General features: G+C 38.2%; 1 protein-coding gene across 1 annotated transcript in view; it reads right to left on the minus strand.

The window, feature by feature from the left end:
- Positions 1-741: 741 nt before the first annotated feature.
- WWTR1 (WW domain containing transcription regulator 1) overlaps positions 742-13,693 on the minus strand; it is a 129,796-nt gene continuing 116,844 nt past the window's right edge. Inside the window, exons 5-7 of the mRNA XM_036850205.1 lie at positions 9,771-9,904; positions 7,883-7,995; positions 742-3,282 (exon numbers count right to left, since the gene is read on the minus strand). Coding sequence (XP_036706100.1) covers positions 3,098-3,282; positions 7,883-7,995; positions 9,771-9,904 — 432 coding nt within the window. The 3' untranslated portion in view covers positions 742-3,097. The remainder of the gene's footprint in view (positions 3,283-7,882; positions 7,996-9,770; positions 9,905-13,693) is intronic.

Below are 13,693 nucleotides of genomic sequence, written 5' to 3' on the forward strand. Positions count from 1 at the left end.
AAATAAACACACATATATCATATTACAAAATGTAGAAATAATTTTTTAAAAAGTTAAAATACTAACACATAAATGATGTAGTGTGTTAGGGAAACGGTCTCTGTCAATCACCCATTTTCCCAATTAAATTAATCTACAATTTCCTTTTAACAGCTTTTATTTTTCATAAAAGTTGCACTTTCGGAAGTTACTTTCCAATTATGCCATGAGAACACAACTTGTCATTAACAAAACTCACTCCAGATCACCTTCTTCTACAGAGGTTTTCTCCCAAGCTGGAGTCAGCAGTATCCCCAGCAAGCTAAATGTTTTACTCTGTTTTCATGTATATTGTATAATCAGTGAAAAGAAATGGCATTTCACATCCTAAATTCTATGGTGAAACACTAACAATTACTGATTTCACAGAATTGCAAATAGGTTTTGACAATGTATTTACTTCAAGAAAATGTGTTTTATCAGGGGAAAAAAAAAACCTTGAAAGATCTCTGAAATTATTTTTCAATTTCAATTTTTAATCTGCCTTTTCTCTGGCAAAATTATTGGATGAAATGTTGAAATTTATTGATTGATTTACGACTAAAAAGATGAGATATTGTGGCAGTTCTTTTATAATAAGAAATATAGTATAAATAGCACCTTATCATGAATTCTGCAGGGGTTTTAACACTTACAATAATAGGAAAGAGCCTTTAAAAAGTTGTTCTTACTTTAGATTTCTAGCTTTAGTGTTCTTTAACAAAGGCCATATTTTATGGCCTTAAAAATAACAACAAAAATTATATCTGGCTTCATTTATTAGTAAACACGTAGTCAGGGTCCATAGTTAATTCTGGAAAAATAATTGTTATGTTCATTAATAAACGTTCTGACTAATTTCACTAAAAAAATTCTTCTAGTATTTTCTAATGCCACAAGCTTACTAGGAAATTACTTCTAAAAATTGATAATACAAATCATCGATGTTTTAACTACTTTAAAAAGAGAGGGGTATCTGTTTCTTTTATGTTTAATAACCTGAAAATGAGTCTATAAAAATATTTTTTAAAAATACAGTAACACTGCTCAGTTTTACTAGGTCCCTTGTTTTTGAGTTTTTTTTTTTTTTTTTGCTTTTTCTTAGAAAGAATGTACAATGCTTTTTGCAATTATTGCTAACACAAGAGGAAAAGAAATAGTGCTCCCTTCAATTTAGTAGCAAAAGAAACATCTACCCCCATCTACCCCCATCTCTCTCAGAGCGCTTTGAGAGAGAGAGAAGGAATCAGAGGAACAGAAACCATGGGTCCTTCAGGGGAAAAAAGTCACTTCATTGTGTTGGAAGCAATGGTAGGTTTACGGTCTTGTCCGCCTACACACTTAACATCAGCGTAGACAGGGCAACACTAGCCCTGTCCCTCCTTCTCCCACGTAAAGTGCACCAAAGCCTTCTTTTCTTCTACAACAGTCTTTTGGTACAAAGACTGTAGGAGAAAATCGTTGCTTTGCTCTTTGGGGGCACCTCATACCTCCTGCTCGTCTTGCTTTTGGGGTACTACAGCTTGTCTATTTCCATTTCACACCTAACAGCCTTTCCACTATATTCCCTAACTTTACTACTTCGTCTCTGACCTTTACACTTGCTTTCTTTCCAACAAGATAAGATGTATTCTGCCCATCTATCTTCTGGTAGATCGAAAAGGATCTCAGATCCCCAGCAAATAAGCCCCTTGGGAATGGAAAGGTTCCTCTCAGAGACCTGCATTATTAACGTCTCTCAAAAAAAGATATTAAATTCATAGATTATAAATAATGTCCGTTCAAAATATTAAACAGTTGAGGACTTCATTGGCAATGCAGGCAGGGGGCATGCCAGGCAAACCCAATGCTCTCTCTCAGTCCTTAAAAGCTAATAAAAAACGGTTTTGGTTACATAAGAGGTATTGAGTACATATTTCATGCCTTTTTATACCAACTGTAGCAAACAAGGTTAGGATAATATACTTAGGAATCAACATTAGTGACTTCAGAAACATGTCTCCACCATACACCCTCAGGGGGCATTTTTTTTACATGTCAGTCAGAGATCTGCTTCATCCTTCAAACAGTTTCCTAGATAAGATTATTTTAAACACTTGAAATCTTGAAAGAAGCAAAACCGACAAGGCTTTGGAATTTTAAAAGCAACAGCTTACTGTGCGTGCCATCAGGTTGAAAGCTATGTGGTCCTGATGTTTTCAGAACAGTTTCAAAAGACAAAAATACAGTTGTCCTGATTTATCAAAAACATTTGACTGCCCTTTGTCATCAGCTACAAAATGATAGTGCTTCATAAAATAAACATTGAGTTCTAAGCTGCAGTTTAAAAAAAAAAATCCAACTTGTAATTTTAAAAACCTTTGTTTAATAAATGTTCATAATTGGTACCAAACTGGTCTCTTTCATAAGATCTTAGTGTAGGAGCTGTGACTAATGCTGCTGAAGGATAAACTACAATAGGACTGTGTGTGCCTTTGTGAATACAGGGTAATAAGAACCAACAGAACCAGCATGGATCCCAGACTACATTGTATTCCAAACAGCAGAATTTTACTACCTGTACAATGATTTTTAAAGCTCAAGTTAAATATTTTTTAAAGCATTTGGTACTAATGTCATCAACACAGTTTTTGGAACTGTAAATCAGGTTGAATTTTGTGTACATTTCCTGGACCGAGCCGCCTGTCAGAAGTCACTGCCTGTGGTCAGCTTTTCATGGTTTATAATCAATTGATGTATAAATTTCAACTAACACCCATAAAGCTTAGTCATGGGGCAGCAGAAAGGAAAGCAGAGAAGCAATTCTGCATAATCAATTCTGCTGAAACAATTCTGCATAACCCATCACAGGAAGGCAGGCTTGCAGAAAATGAAAATAGAATGTTTATTTATGTTTAACTTAAGTTACTGTCAATCAAATCCAGGCAATGATTAAACTGGCCACAAGGAAAGGAGGGAGCATGCGTCACGGAGGCAGTAAGTAAGCGGCACACGTGCAGACTTGCTCTGCTCCATCGCTTTTTCCAAGAGGCCCAGGAAATGTCAGGTCACGGCTGCATCCAAGCTACAATGGTACTGATTACAGCCAGGTTAGAAAAGGCTCGCTTTTGTTCAGAGCAGATTCTACATCATTGAAGAGGGGGATCAGATCTTCAGATTCCAAAGTTCCTAGATCAACATTTGTTCCCGGAAGACAGTCAAGAAAATCAGGGAAACGGGTCTGCTGAGGGTTGATGTTCATGGGTGCCTGTCCTGCATTTTCTCCTATAACAGAATGAAATGAAACCATTTTAATTCTTTTTTAGAGCTCTTGAAAGAGGGACAAATTCAAGTGTCAACATAACTCTCATCTTCATTTCCACTGTGCCTATGTTCCACCAGAAGATTTTATTGCTGCAGGTCTTAAATATTTCATCTCTGTGCAGAATTTCAGCTACCACATTATTGAAACAGAATTGGTGATGCTCATTCCTAAGAGATGCAGAGATGCCAGGTGAACCTTTAATTGTTCCGTGTAGACATTGTCCAGAATGGGTAAGTCCAGGGAAACAGGAAAGGAGCAAGCGAGGGTGCTGTGGATCTGACCTACAATCAATGACTTCCCATGACAATGGCATGAAGAGCTGGTCTGAGTAGAGAGGCCCTGCCTGTCATAAAAACCTTATCACAGAGCGATAATCCAATGATTTAACTGTAAGCTCAAATTTGCCCATATCATCCCTCTTTATGTTCAAAGAGAGTAGTAAGGAGTTTCTTTTAACCACGTTATTAAAAAGCTATCTTCATTGACGGCTCTAGGGATCATTTTCAAAGTATTTTAGAGAGTGGGTGCTGCAGTTCACCCCCCTCACTCCACACACACATACACCCCACAAATATCTACCCTTCTCACAATGCATATGAGTCACAATGCATGGGAGCTTATTAAGGTTCTGAGAAGTCTTGTAATAAGGAAGTCTGATATATTTTGCTTAAGCCACTATGACCTAAAGCCATTTTATCATCGAATGCAATTTTGGCAGAATTTATATCCTAATAGAACTAGAGTCTATAGAACCTAGTTGAGAGAATGCTGTTCCAGAGGAAAGTTAAGTGCCTGGGATATGACATGTGGAATACATGTTCTTCATGAATGATAGTATAGGAGAAAGCGTACGGACAACTGTGCCAGGAGACGGAGCTTTTTAGCTGTGTGACCTTAGACACACTTCACTTGTCTGAAATTGGGATTATAGCACCTTCACAAATTGGAGTTAGGTGCCATATAATATCTGCCACACATCCGTGGCTCTGGGCTTCATTCATACATACACACTTAGGAAAATACAAAAACACATTGCTTGTTGATTGTACTGAGAGAAAGAAAAACCTGGGAACTCAATCACAGTGAATTACACAATATCAGAGCAACTGGCTTATTCCAAGAGCCCCAACCAATTTTCTGAAGGGATAAAATATACCTCAATGTCTGAGGTGCATTGAAAACTATGGCCAGCTTTCACCATGGAATCACTTTTAAGAAACTTATTAAATTAGCTTTTGTGTCCTACAAGTATGGTAGCCTTCCTGAAAAGCCTACTTAGGAATTTCACTATTCTGAGCAAAACAGGAGAAAACTCATTTTAACCATATGCATTTTCCAAGGAGAAAAATTACATTTTTCTGAGTGATGAGGGAAAAATACTCAAACTTGCATTTTGGTGATAGTAAAACTTGATGGCTTTTCTATAACTCATAAAATATCAATGACTCTTAGGACTATTTTATAGGATTTTCATTGCAAAAGGCAGTATTTTAAAAGTTAAATCGAGTTCAACATGACCTCAATGCTGTTGTGTTACTGACTTGAAAAACAACATTAGTTTAGAAAAGAAAATCCAAAATAACTTTTTTCTACCCACTAGAGTGTAACAAATGGAAATGAGGCTTAAAAAAATTATCTGCCCTGAAAAATCAGCTGATCTAAAGTGCTGAATGTCTTTTTTTTTTCATCTCCAGTTAGAATTATTCATCTCTACTGATTTCCCATTTTAACTTTTTAATAAGTCAAGAATTCATTTTTTAACCAAATAAGATCTCTCTGTTTTAAAGAATTCCTCTTATCCTTTCTCCTCAGGCATGGAAAGCATGAGGAGACTAGTTAAGATTCTTCAATAAGGTTAACAATCTTAAAATCTCTTTCTTTGGAGCAACTCTGCAACCTTGTAGTAATTTTTTGGGTCTCTGCAGTTTTATCCATTTAAAAAGTGGGACATATTGTACAACATGGGGAATATAGCCAATATTTTACAATAACTATAAATGGAGTATAACCTTTAAAAATTGTGAATCACTGTATTGTACACCTGTAACATATAATATTATATGGAAACTATACTTCAATTAAAATATAAAGGATGCATATCTGCATAGATAATAAAAATGAATGAATGAATGAGTGAAAAGTGGGACAGACCAAAAAAAAAACAAGCAATCCTTAAAAGGGTGTGATTATCGCAGAATATTCTGGAAGGTGGATGACTTCCAGCCTTTGCTCCTGTTATTCCGTCTATTCTATCCTCACACCATGTCCAGCTGTTGTTTCCATGTGTATTTTGCAAAGGGAGTGTTCAGCTGGCTTGTTCCCATTTAGCATGCGGTCAGCATGTGATCAGTGGGTCTACTAGATCTTTGCCAGCCACACGTGAGCTCAGCTTTTCCTCATCTTGTTCCTGAAAAAGTAATTACATTTCTCCCCTTGAGGGGGTTTATGCCCACTCGCTATAAAGGCTTCACAGATGTGACCCTAAACCCAACAGGCTGACACTCACTACACCAGGTTAACCTGGAGCCCTAACATTTAACACGACCAACTTGTACATTACTTCATCCTTCTTAGAAGGAGAAGACAACTTTGTGCCAAGCTCTGTGACCTCATGAGCCCTCACAACTCTACAAGGTGAGCACATTACTCCTACCTTATAGGTGAGAAATCTGAGGCCCCTGGGAGGTTATGTCACTTACCCAAAGTCATTACTAAGAAATAGAGAAGCAAAGATCCAACTCAGGTTGCCTGACTGCAAAGACTATGTTCTTTTCAGGACACTGCTTAATTCTACATTTTGGCTTCAAAAACATTCCCTACTTCTCCACTCAGTGTCATTTTAAAAAGCCATAGAATAGAATCCATCTTCTTTTATTTTTAAATGTCAAGCTTGGATTTAGATCTCCTGAGTCATTTCTTATTTAACTTTGCTTTTTATCTTTACTGGCTTCCCAGTGTTTAAAAGATGAAAGCAAATAATTATTAAACATAGGAAGGAGCCACTTCATCAGGCAGGTCCGAAGAGGGCAAGATAAATCTCACACTGAAAAATAAAGAGAGGGATGAAGAGAGGGAGGGAGGGAAGCAGGAAGCGAGGGAGAAGGCTGAAGTAATAAATTGAAGAATAACAAAACAAACAGTTCAAACTATTCCTGTGTGACTCCTCACAAGACAGTCCGTGCAATTCTCTCAACAAGTAGATGACGGGCTGCACGGAGAGCCCGGAACAGCTGCTCCAACCTTCTGGCCGAGTTTGACTTTTGTCTGACCAATCGTTTAGTTTTAGAGCACAAAGTACAGTCATCGAGGAGCAGAGGGTAACAAACACGGGCGCTCTGGACAACGGCACTGGGGAAAGCAATCATTTCATCACAGAACGATTTTCTTTCAACAGTGACGATGGAGGAGAAACTTGCATGAACAGCTCCAGAGAGGGGATACATCCGCTATTACTTAATTTTTTTTAAGTCCATTTTCAGGGGTTTTTTTTAATTGAAGTATAGTTGTTTTACAATGTTGTGTTGGTTTCAGGTGTGCAGCAAAGTGATTCAGTTGTACATCTATAGATGTAGATATAGATATAGGTATAGATACAGATATTTATATAGATATAGATATTTATATAGATATTCTTTTTCAGATTTTTTTTCTATTATAGGTTATTTCAAGATATTGAATATAGTTCCCTGTGCTATACAGTAGGTCCTTGTTGTTAGCTGTCATTTAATTTTGGTTTCAGAATATCTTCTGGGAGTTTAGGACTTTGATAATTAAGTCTAGACCAAATTTGGAGGCATCGCTCCTAGAGAAATGGTGAAAAGGAGGTAACCAGGAAGCCAGCTGAGGCCTAGCCTGAAGGCAGGGCAGGCCAGGAGCTATGTTAAATTTAACTGCTGAGGGAGGACATTGTTACCAGGTTAGGATTTGGAGCTGACATTTCAGAATCCTCTGAGTTGCTTAACTTTCCAAATGCCCACTGCCAATTACTTCCCGAATGCAGTTAATGACATGAAAAAATTTGCATACTGGTGGCCTGTACATTACAACCAAAAGCTAGAAAAGCATAAATATTCCATTGTGGAAGAATGGCAAAGCAGACAGTGGTGTGTTAATGCAATTGTGAGGAAAGGGCTATATGAAGCAAGGACAAGCAAAAGGAAGGAAGGGAGGGAGGGAGGGAGGGAGGGAGAGGAAAAAAGCAGAAATTAAAATCCTGTGCCCATATATAAAACTATATTTGTATAAACTATGGGGAAGGGGCTAGAGTTTATGAATAGTGCCTGGGTTCCAGTGGCTTTTCAGCTGTCAGTTTATGTTGTTGTTGAGGTTAAGTGTCTCTGGTTGGATTTTTGAATTGAGAGGACTAGGGAACTTCCCTGGCGGTCCAGTGGTTAAGACTCCGCTCTTCCAGTGCAGGGGGCACAGGCTGCATCCCTGGTCAGGGAACTAAGATCCCACATGCTGAGCGGTGTAGCCAAAAAAAAAAAACTAATTGAGAAGACTAAAGAGACAATTTAAAAGTGCAAACCCACTGCAAGGCCTCGCAGACTTGGCTCCTACCTGTGTCCATCTCATCCACGTTGCTGAGGAAGTCCTCCGGAGTCGTTGGGACACTGTAGCACCCTAGCCCCAGGCCGCTGTCGGTGCTCTGCTCCCTCGAATGATATGGCCCCCTGCAGAGCAAAAGATGGAAGGAAATTTCAAAATTAAAAAACAGTCATGGGCTTCCCTGGTGGCGCAGTGGTTGAGAATCTGCCTGCTAATGCAGGTGACACGGGTTCGAGTACTGGTCTGGGAAGATCCCACATGCCGCGGAGCAACGAAGCCCGTGCGCCACAACTACTGAGCCTGAGCGTCTGGAGCCTCTGCTCCGCAACAAGAGAGGCCGCGATAATGAGAGGCCCGCGCACCACGATGAAGAGTGGCCCCAGCTTGCCGCAAGTAGAGAAAGCCCTCACACAGAAACGAAGACCCAACACAGCCAAAAATAAATAAATAAATAAATAATAATTAAAAAAAAGTCATGAAGACCCTCAACTAGTGTAGTTCTGTCAACCTGCCCGATCTTCAGATAACAAAGGCAGGTGGACTTTGCACTTCCTTTTAATTTTGAAACATATATCCCTGTGTCAATGAAATTAATAAGCTGTAAGCAAAAAAAACCTGGCCATTCATAGTAAATTGACATTGATTCCCTTTTCATCTCAAAATAACAATTTGAACACCGTTCTACATACAGAGAATGATACCATTTATGTACATTTTTTTAAAACCGAAAACGATGTTGAATATTGTTTCTGGATACAGACATTAACAGGCAATAAGAAATATAAAAATACGTGTGATGAAAAAAGAAAAAAAAATGTGTGTAATGGATACACATCAATTTCCAAATAGTGGCTACCACTAGGGAGGGAAGACGGGAAAGAAATGGATTTCAGTGGTGGTGGGGAAGGGTTTAAATATTAATTGTAATACTTATTCAAAACAAAATAAGATCTATGGAAATATGCAAAATGTGGGAGTTGGGTACACGGGTAAATCTTAAGTTATTCTTCATACTCTTCTGTACGTTTGAAGTAGTTTTAAATCAATCATTTAAAAACGTCTTTCTTTCATTATTTCCGTTACTGTTTGTTTTCATCTCTCTCTCTCTATTTTTAATAACTTTCATGACTGTATTTGCTTGTTTGCCAGAAGCCTCTGCAAGGGCAGAAAAGACACAGGAAATAGAAAACTGCCCTTTATTTGGGTTTAAAAGGCTACAATTAAGGTTGACTACTTCTACCCATGAAGATATTTCTGGTTCAATCACCTTTTCCTTCTGCTCATATATTTCATATTTTAAAACAACACCTCTTTGTTTCAATTAAAATTTTAAATTATGAAATAATTTTAGACTCACACAGAAGATGTAAAAAGAGTACAGAGTTCCTGTGCATCCTGTACCCAGCTTCCCCAAGGACATGGTAAACAACCATAGTACAGTGAACAACACCAGGAATTGACAATGTATATTACTATTAACTAAACTATAGACCTTATTCACATTTCGCCACAAACATCACCTCTTAATTGTTTTGCTCCCTTATTTGCCATATGACATGCTTTTATCCCCTGTTGGCCACATAAAACCACAAGATTCTTCTAAATAATTACTATACAACACCATCCCATTGAAATCGTAAGTTCATCCCCACTTTCAAATTATTGACTAGGGGTTTACTCCATGCCATAGCACCAATTTTTGAATTTGAGATTTAAAAAAAAAAGGTAGATGACTTCTTCCTCCACTTTTTTTTTTCTGCCACCTCCCTCCACATCCTCCCTCTATCCTAACCCCATTCTCCAAGCTCCCCAGCTTTTCCCAACATAAACAAAGATCTGTTATACTGTAAACCACATAATAAAGAAAGCAAAAATAAGTGGCCCTAAAATGTTGACTTACCCATTGAGGAAAGGATCCGAGCTATTATTAGTGATGGATCTCATGTCTGGAGTCATGGCGGGTGGGTTGACAGCAGCCTGAACTGTGGCTAGAGTCTCGGCTTCCATGGGGAGCTGTCTGCAGAGGGCGGCTTCCTACAGAGAGATGACAGTCCGAGGGAGAGGCAAGAGTGATTCATTCATTGTCATAAGGATCGGGGCAAAGGATGCTTCGCATAAAAACTTTTCACCAAACACAAAAGCACTTTACGTTTATTCCTCATCCATCAAAATCATCAGGAAATCATTAGTGTTCTTTTTCTGAAGAAATCTTACAGGTATAAGTCACTTTCTCACATTCACAAAGTTAATGAGAAGCTCATGTAATATTTGCCCTCAAGGCACTTACATAGCAACTATCTAACCCATCCAATTGCTTAAAATACCCAAATCATATAAGGGCTTCTCAAGACACTTTCTCAGAGACAAGGCTATTTTTACCCCAGGTGCTCAAGACCAAATCTAAGTCAATCAAAGCAGCTGTACTCCTCTGGACCAGCAGGTACCTTCTGGTCTTTGCCACTTATAGGCCAGTAAAGCAGTGGGATTACAGAGTTCTGGCTCTGCATTAAGTCACATCTGGCAGTTTTATATCAATAACCAGGAGAGCAGAACAACCAGTTTAAAAGCTTGTTAGTCAATCAGTTTTTATATTTTACTAATTATTTTGTTGACTAAAATGGCTGAAGTTTGGGGAACCATGCAGATCCAATCCAAATCCCACTGACGATTAACTATTCGATAGCATATGGATTTCATCAGCAAAAATTAAAACACTAGCATTTTTTTAAGCTAGCATTACTTTGCCAAGGAGAGTCAATCCAAAAGGTTACAAATCTGACTGCAATTACTTTCTCTAGATATAACCTCTAGGGAGTCTCTCCCATTTTGACAAACATGACCAGACATCAAATTCCTTTCAAATTTGCTGCTGTTTCCAGAGAATAATACTTTTATATATTTATACATGCGCCCAAAACCAAAGTTAGGCCCTCCCCATATTAATGCCTATCGGTTTCCCACTACTCAGGCTGAATCACTGGTCTCACCATCTCTCAAACCCCAAAACCATGGCTACAATGGCAAACAGAATATTTAGACCATCTAAGTTACAGTGTCTGTGTTAGATCCCTTCCAGCCCCGACACACAATGATTTTAGAGAGTAACTGCTGTCTAGACAAGTCTAGTGAAATCATCGGCCATAAAAACCTTCGGTTACTAGAGTTCATTATACTGTTCTGAGGAGTTATGGTAGCATGACTCTTATAAACCATGAAGACCTGATTGATAAGAAACTGCATTGTTAACTTATACTGAAATAAATAGCCTGTCTAGACAGGGCTCTTGGTTCACCTCTGTTCATTTGGATTGCAAATAATCAAATACTTAACTAACAAATTTTATTCAGTAATCTGTAAAAAGCAAACCAAAAAATGGAGGTTTCTTTTTTTAAGGGGGATTTTAATCTCAATCTTGGAAGTACCTTCTGACTAAATCTAGAAAAACTGAATTATTTCCTATAGTTGTTTTTATGTGGCAGGCAGTGTGCATTAGAAATCTTATCTTCCAACCAAAGCTTACCTGGAGGCCTCACACACAAGAATAACAGGGATTGGACCTGGTGTGAAGAGCACAGAGGCCACCAACCTCTCAAACACACTCATACACACAAACCACAGTCTGAAAACAGCTAGTCAATGATATAATTTCTAGTCCTTTATAAACTGTAAATGCAAAGATCCTTTGGGCAATAACCTTCATTACCCAAAAAAATCAACTGTAACTAGAATATTCCAATTCTCCAGACTTTCTGAATAAATGTGGAGTTTACCCCTAAACAGATACCCATTTAAACATACAGCTTGAAGAGACTGCTGCATTTCTTTACATGTGAATTTGCAGTTGCATGTTGAATTTGCAGTTTCCAGGTGGTCTGCATTTAAATACAATAAGAATCATTTCTGGAACTTCACTGGGGAAAAAAATATAGATACGATGTATATATGAATTATTTGTCATCTCTAATGACATCATGTGAAAATAAAATGTTTAAATTACAGGAAAATATCTAGTTTCTGATATTTTAAGCTTTCCTCTTCATTTAAATTACTCTCGGAATAGGTCAAATAGATACAATATGCATTTTAAAAGAATGCTTGTGTGTGGCTAAATATATAAATGAAATTCAAAAGAACTATTTATAATAACCAAAGCTGGAAGAACCTATACTATTATATATCAGGGAAAATGTTTCATGGTGCCATTTCACATCTGTCCCCTCTATTTAAAATGAGAGATAACTGAAGTTCCATTCCTCAGCATCGATGTTTCCCTAACGACTTTGAGGACTTGACCCCTACGGCATCGTAAGAGGCAATGCTCTGTTCTGCCTGCAGGGGGCTCGCACTATCATTTTCGCCTCCGAATGACTAACTTGGAAGAGAGAATACAGAAAAGGTGTTGAATATACCTGAAAACTAACTTTGCAATATAAATTAGGCCGGTCTGAGTTAGAAAGTTTTCCGAGGGGGCAACACTTTCTTCGGGATTATTCTAAGATTATTCTTAAGTCACAGCAGCCACTGTGAAGGTTATGTTGGCCCCTGGCTCTAAACCCACCTGCTCCCTATCCCACCTGGAAGGTGGCCCACAAAGCCTGCCTGACAGCCCTGTCCAGGTCTCCTCCTTTGTCTCGGACAGGACCCCCCCCCCTCACTTTTTCATTCCCTTCCCACTGCTCCTCCCACTTCTGGTATCTGCTCCTCCCACTTCCGGCATCTGCTCCAACTGTTCGTTCTGCTTGGAACACTCCCCTCAGATCTTCCTGAAGTTCACTCCCTCATTGATGTCTGTCTCAACAGATGCCATCTAGTCAGAGATTACATTCAGTGTTCTTGATGGCAACTTATATATTTACTGTCTGTCTTTCTCTTTAGAATGTAAAGAGAGGAAAGGGATCTTATTTGTCATGTTCACTTCTGTATCCCCACTGTGTATAACAACCCAGGCATACAGTGACACTTGATAAATATTCACTCAACGAAGAAATGAAAAATATTGCTGGAATTCAAATGGAAATATTTTAAATTATAATTAATAATAAAAGGAAAAATTAACTAAGATCATTCAATTCTCATCTTCAACCACAAGTATGAGTAAAACAGTCTACTGTATAGATCCCAACTAGCCAGGCTCAAACTCCATCCTAATGAAATGATCCCACGGTGTTTTTCCTGCTCCCAACACAGAAGATGAGCAGGAGGGCAGAGTGGTCAGGAGCAGGGATTCCAGGGCCAAATGCTTGGATTTGAACCCTAGCCATGCCGTCTCCCAGCCAGTTAATCTAATTTCTTTGTTCCTCATTGGTAAAGTGAGGCTAATAATAGCATCCACCCAATAGGGCAGCTGTGGTGATAAAATGAGGTAACACATATAGGGTACTTAGAGGAGTGCTGGCACACGAGATCACTTAATAAATGTTAACTAAGTATTATTATCGTCTTATGTTCTGTATTCCAATCCCAGAAAACAAAACAAAAGCAAAAACAAAAATAAACAATCTTAAAAGTCACACTACCACATGGAACTGATCCACTTTGAGTGGTCTGACACCTTTTCCTGGTCAACTTTCACCTTGGAAGGATTACACCAAATGTGAACTTCATCATGAGTCAGCAAGGCTAAGAATATAGCTTTTTTAAAATTTTACCAAGGAGAGGTTTGTAAACCTTTTTGTATAACATAAAATTGATTTTTAATATAAGTGGAGAATGGTGAGAAGTTTCATTTCACTCAATTATATTTTATAATATAATAGTTCCATATTTAGATTATTTATTTATTTATTTTTTGCCGCACTGCATGACATGTGGAACTTCCCCAAC

Source organism: Balaenoptera musculus, chromosome 4, assembly GCF_009873245.2.
Source record: "Balaenoptera musculus isolate JJ_BM4_2016_0621 chromosome 4, mBalMus1.pri.v3, whole genome shotgun sequence".
In the NCBI taxonomy this organism is placed as follows: domain Eukaryota; kingdom Metazoa; phylum Chordata; class Mammalia; order Artiodactyla; family Balaenopteridae; genus Balaenoptera; species Balaenoptera musculus.